At 40.3% G+C, this 20,873-nt stretch overlaps 2 protein-coding genes across 3 annotated transcripts in view; one reads left to right on the top strand and one right to left on the bottom strand.

Annotated features, from left to right (window-relative positions):
* Nucleotides 1-2,023: 2,023 nt before the first annotated feature.
* NCDN (neurochondrin) lies at nucleotides 2,024-19,416 on the bottom strand. Its single transcript, XM_063454783.1, has 7 exons — nucleotides 19,263-19,416; nucleotides 10,169-10,300; nucleotides 8,664-9,659; nucleotides 7,894-8,135; nucleotides 6,455-6,682; nucleotides 4,372-4,514; nucleotides 2,024-3,500 (listed from the first exon to the last, which is right to left on the bottom strand). The coding sequence occupies exons 1-7, from the start codon at nucleotides 19,281-19,283 to the stop codon at nucleotides 3,046-3,048; spliced, it is 2,217 nt and encodes a 738-aa protein (XP_063310853.1). The 5' UTR covers nucleotides 19,284-19,416; the 3' UTR covers nucleotides 2,024-3,045.
* Nucleotides 19,417-19,526: 110 nt separating this feature from the next.
* KIAA0319L (KIAA0319 like) overlaps nucleotides 19,527-20,873 on the top strand; it is a 99,778-nt gene continuing 98,431 nt past the window's right edge. For both annotated transcript variants that reach the window (XM_063454826.1, XM_063454835.1), the window contains exons 1-2: nucleotides 19,527-19,630; nucleotides 20,468-20,590. The gene's annotated coding sequence lies outside the window, so the exon portion shown is untranslated. The remainder of the gene's footprint in view (nucleotides 19,631-20,467; nucleotides 20,591-20,873) is intronic.

Below are 20,873 nucleotides of genomic sequence, written 5' to 3' on the forward strand. Positions count from 1 at the left end.
TTTTCCTCAGACGAGGAACTGGCGGAAGAGACCAGCTGTCTTCCTTTATGCTTTTTATTTAAAACTGGGACCACATCCTCCTCAGATGATGAAGAGGATAGTTCCCTGGCAAGGAAAGCTCTCTTATGGAGCTTTCTAACATTGATGGGGCTGCCTTTAAGAGAGGCATCCACTAAATCTATGGCAGACACAGAAATAGAGTCCTCCATCAATGATGCCATTTTAAAAATCTGGGGTAATCAGGATTCCCGCGCTCAGCACGGCTCTCCTGATTACCTGATTGGCTGTTGTTGTGCAGATGCACAGCGCGAGCCTTTTGAGCTCTGGCATTTGACTCCGGGAGGCTGCCGCATACCCACTAGCTTTGCTAGGTGGTTATGCCTCCCGGAGGACAAATAGATATACATCTTAGCATTGCAGATATAAGTTTCTAGTACGTCATTCAATATGAACTTCACCACTAAGCCAGTCAAAAATAGTTGACCCTGGACTGACCAATTTACAATTTGTACCATAGGTATATTCATCCAACAAAAACAATACAAAATTAAATATAAAAATGTCAAACATAAAATACTAATTTTACCCAAATACTACGAGTCATGGGTTCCTCAATCTTCTCAAATTAATTGGAAGATTTAACGGAATCTGTGAAAATTTTCACAGAAAGAGGGGCTTGAGGCACGGTCACCAGGAAATTAATATAACAAAATATCTTTTCCCTTTTTCTTTTCATTTTCATTATATATATATATATATATATATATATATATATATATATATATATATATCTTCTCGTTTTCTCTTAAAATATTTAAAAACATGCGAGTATATGAGAATTCGAATTTGTTAAATCCTTGTCTGTGAGATTGTGCAGTTTACTTTAAAAATTAGTATTATTATTGAAATTAAGATACTACCTTCTATTATATTATAATGTTTTCTTGCTTCACTTAAAAAAGAAAACGGGAGTTGCTTGAACAACTACATACAGTGTTATAAATTCAATCTATACCTATTAGTCTTACTCTTCTCTTTTTTTTATGTGGATAAGTGCAAGATAATGCATCTTGGACGTAAAAACCCAAGGGCAGAGTACAGAATATTTGATAGAGTCCTAACCGCAACATCTGAGGAAAGGGATTTAGGGGTGATTATTTCTGATGACTTAAAGGTAGGCAGACAATGTAATAGAGCAGCAGGAAATGCTAGCAGAATGCTGGGTTGTATAGGGAGAGGTATTAGCAGTAGAAAGAGGGAAGTGCTCATGCCATTGTACAGAACACTGGTGAGACCTCACTTGGAGTACTGTACACAGTACTGGAGACCATATCTTCAGAAGGATATTGATACCTTAGAGAGAGTTCAAAGAAGGGCTACTAAACTGTTTCATGGATTGCAGGATAAAACTTACCAGGAAAGGTTAAAGGATCTTAACATGTATAGCTTGGAGGAAAGACGAGACAGGGGGGATATGATAGAAACATTTAAATACATAAAGGGAATCAACACAGTAAAGGAGGAGACTATATTTAAAAGAAAAAACACTACCACAACAAGAGGACATAGTCTTAAATTAGAGGGACAAAGGTTTAAAAATAATATCAGGAAGTATTACTTTACTGAGAGGGTAGTGGATGCATGGTATAGCCTTCCAGCTGAAGTGGTATATGTTAACACAGTAAGGGAGTTTAAGCATGCGTGGGCAAAGACAATCCTAGAAATATGATAAGGCCAGGGATTAATTAAAGTATTTAGAAAATTGGGCAGAATAGATGGGCCGAATGGTTCTTACTGTCACAATCTATGTTTCTATGTTATCGTACTACCAACAAAGCATCTGAAAAAACCCACAGCTGCTGAAGACACAGTGAGGCAGATTAAATAAAACATCAAGCTTTTACAGAGATCCAAAGTCGGGTTTCAGACAGGACAAGACAGTTGGCAATACTATATTGAGTTAACGAAATAACCTAACAATAACAGAATAATTACAGAATAGTGCAGAACAATAAGAAACATTGTGTAACTTAAACACAAACTGACCGGGAACACTCCTCTTTGTAAAGTTCCTGAACGTAACCACTTCTTTGGGAGGAACCTATCATTGCTTATTTGATCTGAAGCAACTGTCATTATGTAAAGAGAAAATATAACAGCAAAAAAATATATAATGAAATGTTTATGCATTCAGTAAATTTATCACTAGTAATACCACCTGAACAGGGTGTTAAGTTGCTACATAGCGTCATGGACAAATTAGGGGACTGTGCATGCAAACAGTGTATAAAAGTTCAAAGGATATATAGATACAGTACTCAAAATACCTGAGTCCACCAGCCATTGGGGAGTGTAAATTCACCTCAGGAGTGTATAAAGCATAATAAATAGGGTTAAAATACTCAATACGGAAATTATGAAAGGAACAATCTAACTGCCATAACCGCTATAGCTTACCATGAGTGCCCTGATGAGCTGACACTCAGCAAATAAGCGGATACTTAGCCAATGAGCCACATCCTGCATTGCAGACCTTAGCTCACGGGTTCTAACGGCAGATTAGCTCTCGCGAGATTGCAGTAGAGGCAGGGAGCGGAGCCTGGAGGACCACAGGTAAGAAACCAGACTGTTCAAAACCAATCTGACTATTTACAATGGGGGAGCGCTAAGGCACTCCTGTCAGCATAACCCCTACAGTGAGCTGTAGTGCTTATGGTGCTCGGAATGTTCCTTTTAAAAAAAGTGTAACAATGTTCCCTTTTAAATGTTCTGCAAACTTAGCCTTTTTCATCTAGAGCAAAAACAGAGCAGTATGATATGCTTTAACTTGAAGACGTACTCTACAGTATTAATAGACACGTTTTCAAAATGATGGATACACCAAGATCATTTAATTATTATAAACAAAACTAGTAAAAACAGAAGTAGATGCAATCATAATGCATTTTATTCAGGCAAAAAATGCATGAATGCATCAAAATTTTGTTTTAAAGCTCATCTTCTGACATTTTTTAGTTTACATAGTTCAACTTTATATGGAGACTCTCACACTGGATCTTTTGTTAAATACAGTTCAGCAAGACACTGTTCCAGAGCAGCCATTCCATATAAATTGGCTTTCTCTAGACCTCCTCGTTGTAGGATCAGCTCTCTGCAGGGTTTGCTGTTCTGGGTTAACTCTGTGAGAAGAGCCTGAAGCACAGTTACCATATCGGAGCCGACAGATGCAGGAGAAACCTGATCGAGGAGGCATAGCAAATCCTGGAGCCAGCCAGATTCAAGGACCAATGTGGACAGCCATGGCAGCAGAGAAACACAACTTGAAAAAGCTTGTACACCAAGGAACCATAGTTCAGAGATCTCCTCCCATGCATCTGCATAACGCTCAGACAATGAAATACTTGGCTTGTTAGAGTCTGAATTACTTGAAGCCATGTGAGAATGTCTTAAGAAGCGAATCACAGCTGAAAAGAAGTCCCTGGAGAAATCTTCCTGCATCACTAAAATACAAAAAAAATAAAAAATAATAATATATATATATATATATATATATTATGTGTTGTCCTTACATAAGCAAATTATTTCACCTAGTAGTGTTGTCCTTAATTATCAAATTATTATGGCATCGTACAGTCATTAAAAATGAATAAGTCAATTTATAATGGGTATGAATAGATATGTTTTCTGTGCAACTGAAACTTCCTAATTTCCTTTTAAATGGGCACTTTAAACACCATAGCTGCTACAGCACACTGTAGGGGTTAAGATGCCAGAAGTCCCCTGTTGAGATCTACAACAAGCAGTGGAGTTGTTTTCAAATAGTTTGACACTTATCTCGGTCCCTCAGATGCTTGTGGTCTTTTTGGTAGTCTGTGATATCGCTAAAGCAGAAGTTCACAATCTGCTTTAACAATATCAATTTTGTTCAACTATGGACAGCATTCGCTGGTTGAGCGTTTCAGATGACAATTGCATTATTTCTATACTATTATAAGTTATAACCTTATTCTGTGATCATTTAAACTACCACAGCAAGTAAACAAAGTACAGGATACATTTTATTGTATAATGACTTCTTATTAAACATGTTTTGATAAAATAGACATGTTTGGAGTAAAGATGCATTCATTACTTAGTTGTATATTAGATGTCCTCCCATTTACACGTTATAGTTGAACAGTATCATGCTCTCATCAACTAAACATTTTAAATAATCTACTATGTCAACAATGTTCACTACAAAACCTTCCCTAGATTTAAAATATCTTAATTTATAAAATGACAGCTGCATACCTGGCTCAGCTGTGAACACTGACACAGTGAGCCGAGGGCAATGGTAATCTACAAATAATACTAAATCACTATACCCACCTGGTGTGTCAGCTAATAATCGGCTCATCATTAGGCCAAGTGTAACAATGTTGGCAAGAAGAACCATATGACCGTCCTTAGAATCCAGACTGGGAAGAGACCTCATGAGATGTGTCAGCAAAGAAGCAAAACAGGACTCCTGTCTAAAGGAAGAGAGTCCAAACAAAAATAAAAAAACAAATAAAGAAGTGACTAAAAAAATTAATAAAAATTTGTATGCCAAGAATACATTTGTTTTGAAACTTTATTATTGATTGCTTATTTCATGTGCACACAATTTATGTAGCTCAGGTTTGTAGGAACAAAAATACACAGTGAGCACATGACTGCTTCCTGTCAGACCGGGTACAGTGAGTAGGAGCTCCTCCACCACTGTCTGCCCAGCCATGCTACAGCAAGGTACAGGGAGAGCTGGGGGACTAATGGGACACCGAGAGAGCTGGCGTGGGGGGAGAGGGGGGAACTAATGGGACACAGGGAGGTCTGGCTAGTGGGACACATGGGGGCTAGGAGGGGGCCTATTGGGACACATTGAGGGCTGGGAGGGAGGGAGGGCTACTGCTGCTCAGTAATGCCATGGAGGGAGGGCTAATCGGACACATGGAGGGCTGGGAGGCTAATGGGACACACATGGGGCTCATGGGACACATACAGAGCTGGAAAGGTGTATAGAAACACATCGAGGGCTGGGAGGGAGGGCTAGTGGAACACATGGAGGGGTTGGGGAGTAAAAATACATATGGAGGTGTGCGGGGAGAAAGACAGGTGGTTGGGAAAGGGGAACAGGAGACACACACAGAGGAGCTGGGGAAGGGGAGAATGAAACAAACAGAGGAGCTGTAGGGAAAGAAACAGAGGTGCTGGGGTCTGGGAAAAAGACAATGGGGCTGGGGCCAAGAGACGCATGAAAGGGGCTTGGGGGAGAAAGACACAAACAAAATGCATCTTCACTTGTGTCTCCTGCTCTCCCTGTAACTCCGAGTCAACCAGTGAGAGAAAGACGTAGTAATAAAGGGACACTATAGTCACCAGAACTACTACAGCTTAATGTAGTGGTTCTGGTGTCTGCAGCCGGTCCCTGTAGGCTGAACACTGCAAATGCTACCTTTTCAGAGAAAAGGCAGTGTTTACATTGCTGCCTAGAAACATCTCTAGTGACAGTCACCCAGACGGCCACTAGAGATGCTTCCTAGTCCTATGCTGCACACTCTGCATGGAGGCGCTGATCGCTCCCCATAGAAATGCATTGATGCAATGCATCTTTATGATGAGATGCTGATTGGTGAGGTGAAGCGCAGCATTTTGACACACATACGCAATAGCCGCCCAATGCTTTCCTATGGGAATTGAATTGGTATTGACTGAAATTGATCCAGTTGTAAGCCAAAGTGAAGAGTACCCTCTTATTACTTAAAAAAAAACCAAAAAAAACAAGATAACATTTTTTTTACTGCTGTGCAATAGCATACATTCACAATTTCAGTCCAAATTTTTCCAAACTTTTCTTAATATATCAAGAAAATGGACTGAAACATTGATATATGTAAATGCACGTCTGCGTACAATAAATCCGCTCCTTTGTTTCTTTGTTTGTTTCTTTTGAAGCCCTGTGAGTGCTTTCTTTCACATTTGAGTGATAGTTTTCAGGTTTTCTTTAGCCCGCTTCCATATCCTGGTGCAATGCATTATGGGGCTGGTATAGAATTTTTTTCCAGGGCTGCTTTTTAGTCCCAGTCCGGCCCTGTATATAGCTTGTCTGAAACACCATTCATGAATTAGAAATCATCATGGGAGGTGTATTCTACAATAGCCAGAGCTCTAGCTTTTGGTCAACCTTGATTTAGATTCTAAATGTAAGACAAATGTAGAGAATTATTAATGAAAAATTTGAAATTTAGACTTCACAAAATTCACAATTTTAGGCTAAGAGCCAGTTTAGATTTTTTTTTTTTACCAGTTTATGCTTAATATATGGTTATTGTGGCTTAAGATTTGAAATTCACAAGCTTTACCTTCTATGTTAACAAATATACCCTTGAGTTCAAAGTTCAGGATTTAATTTAAAGGATATGCATGCCCTTACCCAATAATGGATGGCTCTGTTACCACAAGATTGAGGAACACCCCACAGCAGCTTTGGAGGCTCAGTTCTGCCGCACTCCTGGTTTCAGCAGGCTCTGCATCCTCCGATGAAAAAACATCCCACTGTTGAAGGTAATAGTCGCAGAGCAGAGCAGAGACCCCTTCGGAAAGAAGTACCCTGCGTGCACCTTCCTCAGCACTAAGGTGGCACATAGCAGGGAGCAGGAATCTACAGAGGAGGAGAGATTGGGGATTGTTGAGGAAAGTTTCAGACATATACATTTGGGTAAACTGATATATGATATGGTTATAAATAAAGTCTGGACCGAACTATAGCACTGAAACAATTTAACACAGCAGAAATGCCTACTTTAAGCTCATAAGATATTTCATAAAACAAATAAAAAAACAACAACTTGCTAGTCTTGGAGCAAAGCTGAGCAGACAAACACGTAAAAGCAGTCTTACTGGTAGCTAAACAATTAGTAAATAGTAGTAATGTAATGTAGATATACAATACAGAAAGCACTATGATCTGCTAATTGTGCTTTATTGTATATACATCACGGATCGAATCTAACGTTAGTAAAGCGAGAATGCAGGAGAATCTAAAGTGAATGTGAGGTAAATTTCTAATTTAAGGCCAACGTAACCTGAATGAAAGCATAGCTGACTAAGAGAATTAATACAGTTCGGCTATATCGACCTTACGTTGGAAATTCACTTTGAATTCTCACTTCAATGAATAATCCTGCATATCTTTTATTTGGGACTATTCAGTCACATGTTATGGAATATTAACCATTTATTCTGTATTTTCATATTTGTATATTATTATTTACTACGGTTTGCTACCAGCAAGACTTGCTTTTTTGTGATTATTTGAGTTTTGCACTTGTTTTTCTTGTATGCTGTGCTTCGAGACAAGCATATTTTTTTTTTTTTTATTGATCATTTGTCTGATAGGGGACTTGTAATTGCAGCAATAGCACAGTTTACACAATTTTCTTCTACTGCAGAGTGCTGATTATCAGTCTTTATACATAGTTATACATTTCAAACAAATCACAGAATATTCATTTTTATAGTGGAAAAAAAAACCAGATCATTTTTTGTACGTGTACAGTTTATTTATTGGTGGTGTGGAATATCTGTAATAATTGTTTAAATATACTTTTGCATACACACCTTTTCTTACTGAATGACAATCTAGGGATCATGCAAATCCCATCACAGCCTTCAAAAATGTGTAATATGCAAATTTGTCTTGGTGAAGGTTATGGTTGTTAAAATAGGCAAACATGCTATATATATATATATATATATATATATATATATATATATATATATATATATATATATATATATATATACACACATATATACACACACGCATACATATAAAAAGTTATGAAATTTATAAAAGTTTTCATGTTGTACCTTATTGCATCTCCAGGCCATACAGCTCCCCATTTGCTGCTCAGTAATGTCATTTGAGAGACTTCCTTTGACTGACCCCTGCAGGCCACACCACGCTGGTACCAAGTCCTCATATAATGCACGAGGAAGGGCAAAAGATCGATGACTTCCTTTTTCAGGCAGGAAGTTTCCTCGGCTAGCCATGCACCTATTAACCGTACTGAAGCAAGGGTAAAAGGATCCTCAATATTTTCCCACCCTCTCTAAAAGAGACACAAACATGTTTCATGTAAGGAATTAAGTACAGGGACAGAGAATAAGCATCTACACATCACGAGCAACAAGGAATGTATTGTCACCCAAAATAATAAGTGCCATCTGAGGCTAGCATGATTGCCGATGTAGGACATACATTGGTCATAAATTACTATATCCTATCATTTGTAAATGTGTAATGCGGATATTCAAACCTTTACTACCCAATCATATTAAAGGGTGACACTAAGCACCAAAACAACTTTAGCTTAATGAAGCAGTTTTAATGTATAGATCATGCCCTTAGGTGCAATATACATTTGCATATAAGTGTGCTAAAATCTCAGGCTCAAAAATGTATGTCATTGTCCATTGCACTTTCTTATTATTCCTCAATAAAAAAAGATTTTGCACAAATTAAGCAGAGAGAATTTTCCTAACACCTATGCACAAAGGCCTGTTTTGCCCATCCTGAATTGATGTTTTCATTGCTACAGAAAAATCTGCAGTGAATTAGAACAGAGAAGTCTGTTTACCTGTTGTAAGTGATACATGACTGCACCACAGGCCTCTTGCATGACTTGAATGAGTTGCAGCTTCTGGTCCCTTTTCAGCAGAGGACGTTCTTCTTTGGTACATTCTTCGATACCCATTTCAACCAAAGAATAACAGGCTGTGACAAAGGCTTGTCGGGATTCCAGAGGCTCAGGAACTTCCAATGCCATTCTCATCTCCACACAGGCCAAGTTTACCAACAGGGCCAAAAACCTGGCCCTTTCAGCTCTCTTCTCTGCCACGATCCACGTGGAGCCATAGGTATGAGCAAGGCAGGCACCTAACTTCAAAGCGGGGTCACGTTGTGCAATGCTTAATTTACTGCTCAGGATTTTAAACAAACCATTACACAGATACTTCAAACAATCATTACCCCATGAAGATTCCAGCACAATAGACGAAGGTGGGAGAAATGTTGGTAAAATCTCAGCTAGTTGGAATTTCCGTTCATCTTCCAATTCACTAAAATCCAAAGTGAGTTTTGTTAAAAGACGCTTAAGGTCTGTGCTACTTTTTTTCCAACATTTTGTTGGTAGTAAAGTAAGAAGCGAGGTGAGAATTTGCAATGCTTGTTCCCAGCCATGATTATGATTTAAGTAAGCCTGGCATAGAGAGGATACAGTGTCACCAGAAATCAGGTGCTTTGCTCCCTGTGGAGATGCCAAGACACCAACTAGGCACTGATAAGTATCGTCCACCATGGAAGGATAATCTTTGCTGCCTTCTGCACATGGGGAATGCACAATCTCATTAAAGATGGGAATTTTGTTGATGACCTGCGGGTGCACTGCAAGGGTAGGGTCAGTGCAGAAGCAAGCCAGTAGCGTCACTCCTAGACTACGGAATAAATGTGCAGGACATCCATCAAGGTTAGATGTGGAAAACAGGAGGCGATTTGGAAATGTAAAGCCAACTGCATCAAAAATTTTATGTCTTGTGCTGTCATCCAACTCCCCAGCTCTGGCACATTTTGTAACCTGTAAAGAAAGATTTAGCAATTTTAAATTGTCCACAACATTCCAACACATACAGAAACCACTAGTGTGCTATATGGTAGATTTGTAACATTTCTTCTTCATGTTTTCAGACTGCCACGGATTCTCTACTTTTGTATGGCGCTCTGTTCTTTGACCTGGAACAGTTGTATCAATTTTAAAAGAACCAAAATGTTTGGCATGCAAAAAACACTCCAACTTTTACAAACCAACAAAAGACAATGCCCATGCCGTGCTCAACATTGCTTATTATCACTTTAAAGAGCATTACATTTTTATTTAAACATTATGGTAGAAGAATTACTAGTAAATCTACAAGCTGTTTTTTTTTGTACACAGTCACGGGCATCTATGCTGCATGCGGGTAACAAAAATGTAATCTAAAAAGCTGCTTACCTATTGCTTGCTGTCATACAATTGTGTGTAATACTACTGAGTTCATGTACCATTTGTTTTATTGCTATATGTATGAATAAGAAGACTTTGCTCACCAGCAACAGAGCTGCAAACTGTTCGCTGTCACTCTTAGCTCCTCGCAGAACCTCGAGACATCGATCCAGAGTGGAACTGCTGGCACTAGTGTCCGCAGATGGCTCTGGCTGTGTTGTCATTTTATCAATTAGCTGCAGGTAGAGAGAGAACACACTATGTATATTTTTTTTATTACAAGTACAATGAACCTACTGGAACATTATTAGTGGGACACAATCTAAGCACATAGGAAGTTATAGATAGATATTTGCTATCTCAAGGATCAGGTAATTTGGAATGTATAGGGAGAGAACCATTCTTCAACTGATCTGCCTTACAGGCTTGCATACAGCTTACACTGAGAAAAACTATAGCTCAATGCCATGCAACCTAGGCTATGACGGTATAACCACTGAACAAGGGTGTATGGGAGACAATATCTTAAAAGCAGAGCTAGAAAAGGTATATGTTATATGGATATGAAAATTCAAGAAAACTAGAGAGAGTGAAATTACATGGGAGGATGAGAATAAAAGATTGTGTGCTAAAAGCTTAGGAATAACATGGACAATAAATGTCCAGGAGGTGTGAAAAGTGCGGTGGCAGGTGGTGCAGCAGTGCATGGTATTGCTAGTATAGTGCCGGTTCTTTCTTCTGCTTACCATCGATAAAAAGGGAAGGTTCTTTTATTATCACTGTAGTCTATGAAGACACAATGCAGAGACTCATTATTGATTATATAGTACTTTACAGAGAGAGAGCTTTCTGACCTGCTCCCAAAGCATAGTACTTGATTAAAGCACAGATGTTCCCCACTGACATGAACTGATTTTCATTACACAAATGTGAAAATTTTACTTTTTTTTTGTCAGCGGCAGCCAAAAACAGTTATTTTATACTTTAGCCAAGTCTTTTTGTGGTTTTATTTTTCCTGTCAAATTATTTTCAGATAAGAAATCCGAATATTATAATTTTGCCTTTAGAAATATATATAAATTACACATGTATTTTATTTTAATGCAGTGTGTTTGTATTGCAAAAATAAGTGTAAATTTAATATATGTATAATGTCTATACATCCGACTGTTTCCAAACCCATTACGCACAACATTTAAGGAAGGTGGTAAGGAGAAACTCCTTCCTGTTTATTTTGGATAGCCCATTTTCAGCATGTAGGCGTTTTGGTTTGTGCCATCTTTTGTGAATGAAAAAAGTTCTAGCTAATAAGGAATAATAAGCAATTATTAAAGGGACACTATATTCACCCAGACCACTTCATCTAAACAAACTGCGTGCACATCCCTATCTTATAAATCCTAAAAATGTAAAACACTGTAGTCATACAGACAGCCAGTAGAGGCACATCTGCTGCACTGACCAAGTAAAACATCTATAGGGAAGCTTGAGGGTGAGTGGCACTCTCTACCTATGCACAATAGGTCCCTAATGCTCATCTATGAGGAAAATTGGATTGGACTATCAAGGAGCAGACCATGTCTCCTCCATGACATTGCTGGAGGCAGACTAGTAAGCAGCGCCAAGGGAGCCACGATGGTCCTTTAACTTTTGACTTGTTCTAGAGCAGGGGTTCCCAACCTAGTCCTCAAGTACCCTCTAACAGTCCAGGTTTTAGGGATTAACCTGTTGTGTCTAAAGTGTTTTTCTTTCTTTTCTATCTAATAACACCTTAGACACAACAGGGTATCGATAAATTCTGGACTGTTAGGGGGCACTTGAGGACTGGGTTAGGAACCACTGTTCTAGAACCTAGCTCTCTCCAATAGCAGAAGTCGAGCTGGATATAATCAGGTGGCAGTCAGGACTATGGGTTTGAGGTGCAAAACAAGTCTGAAGCAGAGTTTTAAAACTGGAGCAATCAACATTAAATTTCTATGGTGTGTAGTGATCCTGTTTGTGGAAGCCACTAGCCATTGGAGAGTGGGAATATGGCCTAAGTGTGCCCTGTCCTTCCAATACCTAAAGGAATCTATAGTAAGGTTTGCCAACAGCAGCTTATTGTAAGAACACAACTGTGGACAGCCTTTTCTGAAATGGATAATTCTGTGAACATGGCAGAATTTAAGCAAAGAGTAGACAACACTTTTGTTGAAAAAAAAGTTTAATAAAAATTAACATACATGAGAGCAAAATTAGAACACATATAAATCACTGTTGATGCTAAAATCAGCAGTGTGTTGCATCCCCATCTATAAATACATTTTATTTGGACGTCAGTCAGTCAACTGGTATTGTGTCATTTGACCAATTTACTCCACTCCCTTACATATAAACTAGTAGTACATTACAAGAAAATAAGAAGTTGACCCTGTAGTGCATAGTTGTATTTAATATCAGTGTTACATAAATACTGAGGTATAATATGTACACATAAGTACAGAAGGCATCAAATCTAAAAGAGAAAATCCACAGGTTCAAACAGGATGGACACTTCAAACTGGAATTATTAGAAACAGGAACACAACAAACATACAAGGTTTCAGTATCAAGCCTTAATCATGTATAGTTGTCTCCTTGTTTCTCATGAAATCCAGTTTGAAGTTTCCATTCTGTTGAACTTGTGAATTTTCTACTTTGGATTGTCCATTTGGAAGTAGTGGTTCTTCGTGCCACTGTATACCAGGCTAAACTTGAGTTTGCCATTTCCATGGCCTAAAGTGCCAAACCATACTACAACCACACCATTGTGCATGAAATCTAGAAATATGCATTACTTTGTAGTTTAGTCTTGTTTTTTATGCGAAAGTTAGTTTGTTGTTGTACTTGTTTAATGGCAGGACTTCAGCTTCATTATAGCTGTAGCCCAGATGATTCTGAGTGTCCACCCCCCCCCCATATTTACTTTAATAGCCCCCCCACCTGTTTAGCCACATGTATATAATTTAAAGCCTCCACCCAATGCCAATGAGTAAGGCCACGGAGGCAACCAGGGCCTTCTTATTTTACAGATGGGGCTCTTTAGGCACAGTGGAGGGATAAGGGAGGTTTTAAATATCTCCTATACTAAATCACATGGTTCATACTGACACCCAATAGTCCTATTCTTTTTATCTTTTACTTTTTTTTTAATGTGTTGGCTGGTTATCGGTCACATAGTTTTGCCAACTAGTTTAGATTACTAATGTTTGCACCAGGATTTTAACAATGTGGATCCAGATTTTAGCTGTTCTGCGGCATTTGGTTCACCTGCAGTCCAGATCAAATTATGGCTCGTTCAGAGACTACTATGAAAAATGTAGACATTGTTAAATAGTGTTAACAATGTCCAGATTTTTGCATTCGGAATACAAACTTTAGTGAATTACTCTGTAAGAGGAGATTCTTTTTCACAGGCAGGTGAAGTGTGAAATGCGCTGCATAAACAAACTGATTTGGTGCATAACCACTTTCCCCTGTGTTATGCCATCCTGAAAATAGTGACTTTAAATGCAGTACAACGTGGGATGTTCCTAAGTTTTGCTTTAAATCAGTGTTTGCACCGGGGAGACCCAAGTATCATTAGATACCTGGGACTTCCCTCTTTTAGCTGGGGCCATATTAAGTGCCCCCAGACTGACATAGGAGGTGTATGCAGTACTCAGAGACAGTGCTGCATACAGCCCTTAAAATCACAGTGGTCATCTTGAAATCCCAGGGGGATTTCCATGCAACAGGGTGTCTCTGCTGGCAGTGATCGGTGCTGGGCTGTGCCTGCTGCCCAACACTGATCATCAGCAGGGACAGCACACAGGAGCTGCAGTAAGAGAAGTAGATCTCTCTCTCTCATGCAGGAATCACCCAGTGCAGAGTGCGCGGTACAGTATAAGCTGGGAAATTCCTCTCCTGATGTAAAAGGTTAGGTTTAGTGTAGGGTAACGGTAGTGATATGGCAGCATTACTGTGAGGGTTAGTATAGGGTTAATGTTAACTAGCAACATTATGCTTAAATACCAGATATGAGGCATTTAACAATCTGGACTGATAAATTGATCTACTTTGAGGACTCCTTATGTTGCACTTAAAGCGGCACTGTCATGCCGAATCTCTTTTTTTTTTTAACCCCCCCCTCCCGCCTCCACTACATCCAATTAACCTATTAGTCACCCCAAATGCCCCTAAGCCCCCCCCATATTCCCGCACATGCCCAGTGAAAGATCTGGACATGCGAACGGGAATTTCATCTATTCATTCATTCATCAGACAGACGAATGAATGAATAGAAAAATCAGACGAACAAACTAACACTGTGTATCAGTGTTCGTTTGGTTTATTACAAGGAGGGAGCTACCGGCTTGCAGCTCCCTCCTTGTAATATGTAAAGACAGAAGCGGCATGGGGGTCAATATGACCCCCATAATAGCATAAGGGAGATTAAAATCTCCCGAATGCCCCTACTCGCTATACCGCGAGTAGGGGCATGTCTACTAAACAGTGAGCAGCCTGTGGCTGCTCACTGTAAAAAAAAAAAAAAAAGCCTGGCGGGTGGGGGCGGACCTATTGTCCTCCCCCCGGTCCCCACCCCTGGGCGGCGGCCATAATGATAATGAGGGGGGGAAGGGACCTACTCTCCTCCCCCCCCGGCCGCCAACCCCTGGGTGGCAGGTGGGGGCCATAAAGATAATGAGGGTGGGGGCCAGGGGGAGGAGAGTAGGCCCCCCCCGCCGCACAGGGGTGGGGGCCGGAGAGGGGGAGGACAGTAGGTCTCCCCCCTTATTTTACTTTAGGGCCCCCACCCGTCGTTTAGGGGTGGGGCCAATAGGTTTTTATTTTATTGTTTACTAAACATGCCCCTACTCACGGTATAGCGAGTAGGGGCATAATTTACTAATACCAAGTAATCTTTACTTAGTATTAGTAAATTTGGCTATAAGACCAATTCAGGTCTTTCAGCCTTTTAGTAGATAGCTCCCTAATACCGTGGGAATTAGGGAGTTATCTACTAAGCGGCTGCAAGATGCAGCCGCGGCAATGAATAGGATCGGAGTTTCATTCATTCGAATGAAATTGCGATCCGAACAAAGTGCCGAATTGCGTTCTAAAACAAACGAACATACTGTTCTCATTCAGTTAGAACGCAATTCGGCAGTTTCGGCTAAAATGACAGGAAGCATCGCGGGAACACAGAGGAAAGGTAAGAATTATGGGAAAAGTGCTCTGACCAGCGGAAATGAAGCACACTTTGCTCCTCCGCTGATCAGAGCTGGTCAAGCGGAGGAATACTCCATAAGGCAAAGAGTCCCTACTTTGTCTTATGATTTAGGATATGGAATGCTTTGCCCGAAGAGGTGGTTTTGTCAGAGTCACTACAGATGTTTAAACTGCAATTGGATAAATACTTACAAAAACATAACATACAGGGATATAATTTCTAATTAGTGGGGTAATAGCTGCTTGATCCAAGGAGACATCTGACTGCTATTTTGGGGTCAAGAAGGAATTTTTTCCTAGTTTGTGGCAAAATTGGAAGCGCCTCAGACTAGGTGTTTTTGCCTTCGTTTGGATCAACAGCAACAACATATGTGAGGAAGGCTGAACTTGATGGACGAAAGTCTCTTTTCAGCTATGTAACTGTAATTTTAAAGAAAACTAAAGAAGACAGGAAGAAACGCAGAACAGATCCTGAGAGAGGGGGAGAAGAGGAAGAGATTGGGGAAAGGTAAGTTCAGCATGACAGTGCCGCTTTAATGTGTAAAAATGTTTATACTCAAAACTTTGCATCTTAGTCATACTTAAAGGAACACAAATGTGTATTCCTGGCCCTATAGTGTTTAAAAAAAAAAAAAAAAAAACCATGCTAGTCCCCCCCCCCCCCCCCTAAAAAAAAAAACTAGAAAACTCTCCTCATTTCCACTCCCATAGTAAATAAAGCATTAGATTGGCTTAGATTGTCAATTCTAATGATCTCAGCCAAGGAAACAGGCTGGGTCCGGGCCAAATGCTGCCCATGGCCAATTAGCATCTCCTCATATAGATGCATTGAATCAATGCAGCTCAATACGAAATGTTCAGCACCTTCATGCACCCAGAAAGCACTTTCAGTGGCCATCTGAGGAGTGGCCAGTGGAGGTGTCTGTAGGCTGTAATGTAAACACTGCCTTTTCTCTGAAAAGACCGTGTTTGCAGCAAGAAACGTGGAGGAACATAATATAGACACCAAAACAACTACAGCTGGAGTTCTTCTGGTGATTACATTGTCCCTTTAACGCTGTATTAAGTATACAGATAGCATATTAAAAGAAAACCATTTATGTCCTTTAAAACAAAATAGAAAAAAAATATATAAGAAGTATTGGTGCACTTGAAGAGAAATTCTTAAAATTAAAGTAGAACAAGCAAATGGCACAAATTCTAGGCTTTGTTTTGGTTAAGATGTTGGACAATTTCTTCTGTCCTTAGAGGTTTAAACAGGGAGTGGAGGAGAAGAGAGCGAGACAGACACACACACACACACACACACACCAAAATCACTTTGTTAAGCTACAGCTGTTTTAGTCCTTAAAGTGTCACAAATTCAAAGGCCCAATAACAGGTACAAATAAAAAGCACACAAAATATTTACAATAGGAGTACATTTAATTAACATATTGATCCACTATTCAGGTACTTTCATAGAGATGGCATTTGAACTTAAAGAATAATTATAGATGCACCTATATCACATTTTATGATTAAAATCAGGAGTGAGATGAACTAATCACAGACTTCAGTTGTTTCCAGAGTCTAAGGAGGAGGGATGTAAATTGGACTCTGGTAACAGTAAGATTCCAAATATGTGTCAGTAGTACAAAGTGCAACCCTAGCACTGAAATCTAGTAATACGGAATAAGTACTACAGTGCCACACACAAATTGAAAATACTTATGTAGATAAATAGTAGAGATCTTAGAGACCAATACAGGACGTAAAGATAAAATATAAAACCAGACATAGTGTAAAACTGTTAGATAAAAAGAGACCCCACGAAGCAGTTCTGAAAAGAGGAATAGGCAAAAATACATCCTCACCAGTAGGTTTTATTGATTAGCACGAGTTGTTTGGATGATTTGAATGCTACCAAAAGGATTTGACACCAGTTATAGAATGTAAAAGGTTCAAAAAAGTTTTCAGTGAATGATGGATCAATATGTTAAATTGACATGTAAAATGTAGCAAATGGTAGGGTACCAAGCACATCTATTGCAATGCAACAAAGATTACATCAACGTAGGAGAACAATTTGTGCAGAACTTAGGCATTATTTTAATGGGTAATCACATTAACATGGCAGATGGTTCATGTCCTGGAAATCCTAACTAGGGATGTCAGAAATCAAGATGGAAAGTGTAATAGCTATGAACATATGGAACATGGATGAGTTATTGGGAGATAAGGAAAAAGATTTTAAAGGCAGTATGTTATTATATTGGAAACCTTGGTAATGTTTTAGTGGGATAGGGAAAAGAGCTCTAATTTAGAGAAATATAAAATAATTCTAATGGCTCTGTGGAGAGATTAGGTGTGGGAAATAGCTAAACACATGAAAAGGGGTTGCAGTTGTCTATATTGAAAAAGACTTGCACATGCAGCGAGATAACCTATAAAGTGAAATAATGGAATGTTAAAAAGAACAATCCCAAACCCCGAAACACATTAGTCTAGTGCTTCAGAGGTGTCTCATTTGACTTTATGTATATGAGTGCCAAGGGATAGGTGCTCTTATTTGCTTAAACGCTCTTCACAGAAAATCAATGACTCATTCTTCTAGTACAGCGACTGCTGTGCATGCATTCTATGAGTCTAAAGCAGTGTTCTGCAACCATTTAGCACCCATGGCCCGGCGAAAAGAGAAGAAATATTAGGCGGACCGGCGTCAGCCAGCAATAAAAACCAATGGCATGTGTGAGGGATGCAGTGTGTGTGTGTATATGGGGGAGAATGATTGTGGGTCTGTGGAGTTGGAAGGTAGATTATATATATATATATATATATATATATATTTTTTTTTTTTATTATTCATTAAAAAGAAATCGTAATTTTGATATCCCCCCCCTCCCTGCTTACCTTTGCCTAGGAGGGGGCCATTTCATGCAATCCCTGGTGGTCCAGTGTGGAAGCCCTGGCGGTCCCAGTGGTGAGAGTGAACTCTAGCAGTCTCATGAGCTGCTAGAGTTCACTCTCGTGAGATTTGGAGCGTTACCGTGGTACCACTCAGAGCTCGCGAGAGGAGAACCCAGCGGATCAGCAGGTTAGATCTCCCCTAGGTCCTTCCTCCCTCCCCTGCCTGCTGCCAGCATTACACTGCTAGCAGGCCAGAGAGGGAGATTTCTGATCCCTCCTCCGGTCATGCAGAGCTGGCCGGGGAGAGGGAGGCACAGTTCCCGTTGCTACAAGATTATAGCACCAGGGAAATTTATTGCCGGTCTGCGAAAGCTTTCACCCGCCGATATAGTCGGGTAAAAGCTTTTGCGGACCGGCAATAAACTCTTGCGGACTGGCGCCAGTCCGCGGACCAGTGATTGCCCAAGAGATCACCACTAGTTAGAATACAGAATAGCGGCCTTAAATTTAAAACCTTCTCTTTATTAATATGGAGGTCTAACTGAACCCCCTAGGGTTATATACTTTTTTTAATGTGGCAGCTGGCTAGCAAACACTGGCCAGCCACCACATAACCCTTGCAGTGACAATGATTTTTATCCGCTGGCTCCTAGTACTACTAGCAGGCAAATTGTACTTCAAATTTTTAAATTCACTTGCACAAAATGGGCAAGCAAACGATCATTTGCCAACGTATATCCTGCCAGATGCATTCAGTTCCAACTATTGTTAATATCTGTGTTTTCTGAATCTTCCAAATCCTATACTTTGTACAGGGTTAGTCTATGAAAGCAGTGCCTTTAGTCTCGACACCAAATGCCTCCCGACAAATACAGATTCACACAGCCCGACCAAATTTGACTTTAGAAAATATGAGAATTGCCATTGTATCGGAATCATTTTCACTAGATTGTGTGCATCCAGACAAAACCTGGAGTTTAGCGAATAACCTTGAAACCTGCAAACCCTGTAATCCTAGTTATTCCATGCCGCCTGCCCCAGTCCCTCAGGTGTACCCCCACTCCGGACCTGCTCACTCACCTGACACACAACATCCCTCATCCAAACACGTGCCCCAGGACCGCACAGCCTCCTCCCACTAATCCGCTTCCGTGTCACAGCCCAGCGGTGAACCAGCCAATCCGAATTCAGTCTTTCTATACCCTCACCAATAGGAGGGCCGAAGCGAGTACCGGAGCCGGTGTCATGGCAATGGACGCCATGCTGGGAGGAGAGAAAGGAGGCTCTGGTATCCGGGAGAATCACTGCTTCCGGGAGGAGGAGGCACTGGGGGGGGGACGGAGCCCAAGGGGAGGAGACACAGGAGACAGCTAGGGGGGCAGAGAGAGAGCGAGCGAGCGAGAGCGACAGGTACACACAGAGGACAGGACTTCGCTCTGTCTATCAATGTATGTACAGCATGGCCTGGAACACCCTGTGTGCATGGATTCTAGATAGAACGTCGGGGTATGTGTGAGAACGCTGGGATAGTGATAGATACAGTGTGTCTGCGTGTGGGGTTTGTAATCTGCCTGTATGGACCAAGAGTGTGCAGGGGCTTATTATAGAGAGACCAGGCGGTGTATAATAGCACTAACAAGTGTAATAATGTAAATTATAGTCTCATGCTTTCCATGGATTTATAAAATGGGGCAGTATACTCCGGCTGGGGATCTGCTATCAAGCGATCCTGGGATTGGAAATGTAAGCTCATCCTAGTTACTAAATATTAGGTATGACTTGTAAATACCATGTCTTCTAATTTCTTATTTAAGTACTAGTACATATTTTCACTGACATTGAGCACTAGTACATATTTTCACTGACATTGAGCAGCATGGAAGAGATGGTGTGAACAGCATTATTCTATATTCACGATGCTTTTCTGACCTTCTATGTCTGTGTACATATTGTATATGGTTGCATATGTGTATGGTTGCACGCCCTGCCCCTTGGAGTCATGCTGTCACGTGCCACATTACACCTGTAACTAGAAAGATGAGTGTGTAATATACAGTATGCATGCACACTGTGCATATACAAAACCGTGTTGTGGAGATATGTCTGTCTTCAAGGGAATAGCAGTATAGTCCACAAAGGATCAGGAATGGTATATCTCCAGATATTGTTGAATTACAACTCATATTATTATGGCAGTTGTATGTCTACATCATCTACCTTTTAAGAACTGCTGCTATATTCTGTCTCTCATGCTAAAAAGCTGATGTTACTTTTCTCTGTTCTAGCCAAAGATAATATTCTTCATTAGTGTACTCAAAATCCTGGTAGAATCTTTCCACCCTGTCTCCCCATGGAGTAGAGTTTGAGTTGGTGGCACCACTGGAACAGAGACAGCTGACATGTTTCAGGTAAGCATTCTATGCTATACTAATTCTTTATGTAGTGCGTAGATGAGAAATGCACTCGATTTATATGACGTGATGTATCTGCCATGTCCGCATTTAAAGCGGCACTGTCACCGTCTGGGAAGTTTGCAGAATTCTAAAAGACCCCCGCCGGTGACATCAATGTGGTGCTCCGGTGGTCGGGTGTGCAGGTAAAGGTGAGATTTACTTTCTTGAACCTATCAATCACGGCGTGGCCATCAAGAGTACAGCAATGAGGTTTGAGGATTCTGCAAGACCGCGGAAT

This window comes from Pelobates fuscus, chromosome 1 (genome assembly GCF_036172605.1).
Source record: "Pelobates fuscus isolate aPelFus1 chromosome 1, aPelFus1.pri, whole genome shotgun sequence".
NCBI classification, from domain to species: Eukaryota; Metazoa; Chordata; class Amphibia; order Anura; family Pelobatidae; genus Pelobates; species Pelobates fuscus.

Excerpts from the sequence above, each read along its gene's own strand:
- NCDN (XM_063454783.1), bottom strand. The coding sequence starts at position 19,283 with ATGAGGGATGTTGTGTGTCAG. Across the intron at positions 9,660-10,168 it reads AGTTTGCAGCTCTGTTGCTG|GTTACAAAATGTGCCAGAGC; the intron begins GTGAGCAAAGTC and ends CTTTCTTTACAG. Across the intron at positions 6,683-7,893 it reads TGGCCTGGAGATGCAATAAG|ATTCCTGCTCCCTGCTATGT; the intron begins GTACAACATGAA and ends CCTCCTCTGTAG.